General features: G+C 44.5%; 1 protein-coding gene across 1 annotated transcript; it reads left to right on the forward strand.

The window, feature by feature from the left end:
- The first annotated feature begins 513 nt into the window (after positions 1-513).
- LOC147895323 (metal tolerance protein 11-like) lies at positions 514-2,511 on the forward strand. The gene is made up of 6 exons (XM_087383626.1): positions 514-733; positions 810-916; positions 1,007-1,261; positions 1,346-1,426; positions 1,532-1,765; positions 1,929-2,511. The coding sequence occupies exons 1-6, from the start codon at positions 568-570 to the stop codon at positions 2,271-2,273; spliced, it is 1,188 nt and encodes a 395-aa protein (XP_087239752.1). The 5' UTR covers positions 514-567; the 3' UTR covers positions 2,274-2,511.
- The last annotated feature ends 1,065 nt before the right edge of the window (positions 2,512-3,576 follow it).

Here is a 3,576-nt window from a genome sequence, read left to right on the forward strand (position 1 = left end):
CGAGCCGTGCGCGGGCTGGCCATTTTATGAGGGGGAAAGGTGTCCCTGCTCCCTTTCCCTACTTCTTCCAAATCCACCCACTAAACACTATTGCTCCTCTATTCACTCTCCTCTCAAAAATCAATTACTTTCTCTCTTTTCACTCGGCTGATCGTCGATCAAGCTATGCTACAAGCCTTAATCATCGACGCAAGTCTGCGAGGTCATGTCTCCATTTCTCTCTCCACCTATCCATCTCTCAGGCTCCTCCGTCCCTCTTGCTCTTCGATCCCTTCCCTCTCCCCCATCGGCATCGCCCTCGAAGCCCCTAGGGATTTATACTTTGGGTGAGGCGGGGAGGAAGAAAGTGGAATGGAACCGTCATGTGTAACACTCGCCGCCACCCGAGTGAGACTAATGAATGCAAACTAAGTAAGAGGCAAGGAAGGGGGGCCTATAAACTAAATAAGAGGTAAGAAAAACCAAGGTGGGTTGTGTGATTGATTGACATCCTCTTCTCTTCTTTTATTCTTCTCCTTCATATTCTCCATCATCTTCTTCTTCTTTGCTTGCTACCACCTTCCAACAATGTCTGCTTCTCCCCCCTCCCCCCACACCCTCTTCACTGAATCCTTGCTCTGGAACCAACTCCCTCCCGACAACAACGATTGGAAGCTCAAGGCCGCCGATTTTCCCACCGATTGGTCCCAACCCTCCTCCACCGGCCCTTTCCCAGCTTGCCTCAGAGTTTTTGGTCTCTCCTCTTCCCTCTCCAGCACCCTCTTTTTGACCAAGCTCGGCTTCTTAGCGATTTCGGGCTTCCCCTGCAGGTAGACGCAGTGGGCTGGAGAAGTACTACGCCCGCCAGGAAGGAATCGTCAAGGAGTTCAATGAGCTCGATGCTTTGGTGGAGGCTGGCCTCCAACACCATGCCAAAGTACTGCTGCACGACGATCTCTGTGGAGACCTACTCTGAAATTCCGATTATGGGTTCTGATTGCTTCTTTGGTATCTATCACCTGCGCAGACAGTCCAGAAGGAGCGTGAGGACCTCGCTAAGAAGGAGACATTTGCAATTCGTGTCTCGAATTTTGCCAATTTAGTGCTCCTCGCAGCCAAAGTTTTCGTCTCTGTGAAGAGTGGCTCCCTTTCTATTATTTCTTCCACTTTGGACTCGCTTCTAGACTTACTGTCGGGTTTTATACTGTGGTTCACCGCTCATAAGATGAAGCGCCCCAACCCATACATGTACCCGATAGGCAAGAATCGAATGCAACCAGTGGTACGCGCGATTCACCTTCAACGCGACACCATTTTGACTGCTTTCATTTATCTGTGTCTCTTCGATAATTTTCTGTTCTAACAGGGAATTTTGGTGTTCGCTTCGGTTATGGCGACTTTGGGATTGCAAATCTTGATTGAATCTGGGCGGAAGCTTTTCTCGGGGGTAATTGCATTTTCAATAGCTTTTCTTGTGCAGCTCCCATCGTCTCTTTCTCTGTATCTGTTTCTGCCTCTGCTACATGCGTTGCTGCCTCTGTTTTTCCCACAGGGCGGGTCCCTTGATCTTGAAGGCGGCAAGAAAGAGTGGGTCATTGGCATCATGGTCTCGGTTACGGTTGTCAAATTCGGTTTGATGCTAATGTGTCGAGCATTCGAGAACGACATTGTGAAAGCTTACGCCAAGGACCATTTTTTCGATGTAGTAACCAACACAGTCGGTCTTGCTGCTGCACTTTTGGCTGCTAAATTTGCTTGGTGGATAGACCCTGCAGGTGCCATTGTGGTAAGTGGCAAATCATGTCCATTGCTTTGTATAATTATTTTTTTGTCAGACTGCAAATAACCCAAGCTTTTTACCTCTGGATTAGTGTTGAGTTTGTGCTCCTGATTGTCCAAAGCAACCTTGCAATCACTGAAAGCTTTGTATTCCTCTCCTGTATACACAGTTGGCCCTATATACAATATGGAACTGGTCACTTACAGTGCTTGAAAATGTCAAGTCCCTGGTGGGTGAGACAGCTTCTCCAGATTTTCTGCAGAAGTTAACATACCTATGCTGGAACCATCACCCAGATGTGAATCAGATCGACACAGTGAGGGCTTACACATTTGGTGGCTACTATTTCGTAGAAGTAGACATTGTTTTGCAAGGTGAGATGCCACTAAAGGACGCACATGACATTGGTGAGAGCTTGCAAAACAAGCTTGAATGCCTGCCTGAGGTGGAGCGTGCCTTCGTGCATCTAGACTATGAGGTTTCTCACAGGCCTGAGCATGCAGGGCAAAGCTAGATTGCTAAAAGTATCTGAAAGTGAGTACAGGTACTGTTAACTGTAAAGAAATTGTTGGAGATAAAGCTGTTTCTTTCAGGGTGCTCCATACCTATCTCGAATGTACCGAGATGTCTTTTACTAAAACTTGTTTGGGGAGAAGGCTGGTTTTTTCAGGGTGCTCCAATGTTTTGGGGATAAGCTAAGGCTGGTTGTTCCATACCTATCCGCAATGTTCCAATATATCTTTTACTCAAAACTATGTTCTGTCTTCATTCTCTCTCCGGGTCACAGACGTCAAAACAAAAGTATAAAATGAAAAATCTACAAGAAAATATACGCTTTGGAAATCAAGTCTCTTTCTTTTGTTTGAACATCCTGAACAGTGGATTATGATCTTGATTTGGATGGGATGTAATTGCTCTTGCAAGGGCAAGCAGTCTTGCCCCTCTTCCCATTTCCTTACACAAGCTATATCATGCTTTCTTTACACTGCATCTAATCCATTTCCACTCTTACCCTCCTTCTATGAATCCTCTTTTGCAAGGACATGAGTGGATCATCCACCTTGGTTATGTAGAAATAGGTGTTAGCTTGGTGAAAACATGCGTGTGTGGTGTGTGTGTGTGCATGTGTGTGTGTGAGAGAGAGAGAGAGAGAGAGAGAGAGATCTATCTATCTATCTATCTATCTGATGCCATGATAATGTTTAAGGGGTTAGTTTCCTTGACCTAGCCATGTAATTGCCTATAGCATTTGTGGGGCCTTATTGCAAGAGAAACTAGACAATAGTGTCATGACCCTGGTGGAATATATAGTGTGTCATAGCACGTTTAGCAAGGGCATGTTGCTCAATCTCCACAATTACTTAGTTGCTTAGCAGTCATGATTGTCCCTCCCATGGTATTTGTTCTTGTACCTCCATGTGCCATTATCTTGTCTAATGTGACCCTATTCATATGGACAACATAGTTCTCCATGTTTGTCTAGGTATCATCTCAAACAAGTATGGATATGCTCAAAGGCTTTGCCCAACAAAGAAGCTGGCCTATTTCCCAAACTTGGTCAGACTCTAGTGTGTCATTTCTCTTAAATTGATACTCGTTTTTTGCAAGTAGATTTGTAGATATAAATTATGACGTCTATACTGGCACTAGTATTCATAGGAAATTTGCAAAAAGTAATTTTCGATACCTCCAAAAGTCATACTAAGATCTTATATCATTTGAAAGATAAAAGTGAGCACAATAAAACCATTTTTGGACTAAAAAACCTTCATATACTTATGATTATATCAACAAATGAATGGCCTAATACAAATACA

The sequence above is a fragment of the Dipteris shenzhenensis genome, chromosome 13 (assembly GCF_047967505.1).
Source record: "Dipteris shenzhenensis isolate YYH24624 ecotype China chromosome 13, Dip_SZ_1.0, whole genome shotgun sequence".
Taxonomy (NCBI): domain Eukaryota; kingdom Viridiplantae; phylum Streptophyta; class Polypodiopsida; order Gleicheniales; family Dipteridaceae; genus Dipteris; species Dipteris shenzhenensis.

What these genes read in the sequence shown, in the direction of transcription:
- LOC147895323 (XM_087383626.1), top strand. Translation starts at nt 568, where the DNA reads ATGTCTGCTTCTCCCCCCTCCCCCCACACCCTCTTCACTGAATCCTTG. An exon ending in AGCTTGCCTCAGAGTTTTTG is followed by an intron (nt 734 to 809) that starts GTCTCTCCTCTT and finishes CTTCCCCTGCAG; the next exon opens with GTAGACGCAGTGGGCTGGAG. An exon ending in ACCCTGCAGGTGCCATTGTG is followed by an intron (nt 1,766 to 1,928) that starts GTAAGTGGCAAA and finishes CTGTATACACAG; the next exon opens with TTGGCCCTATATACAATATG.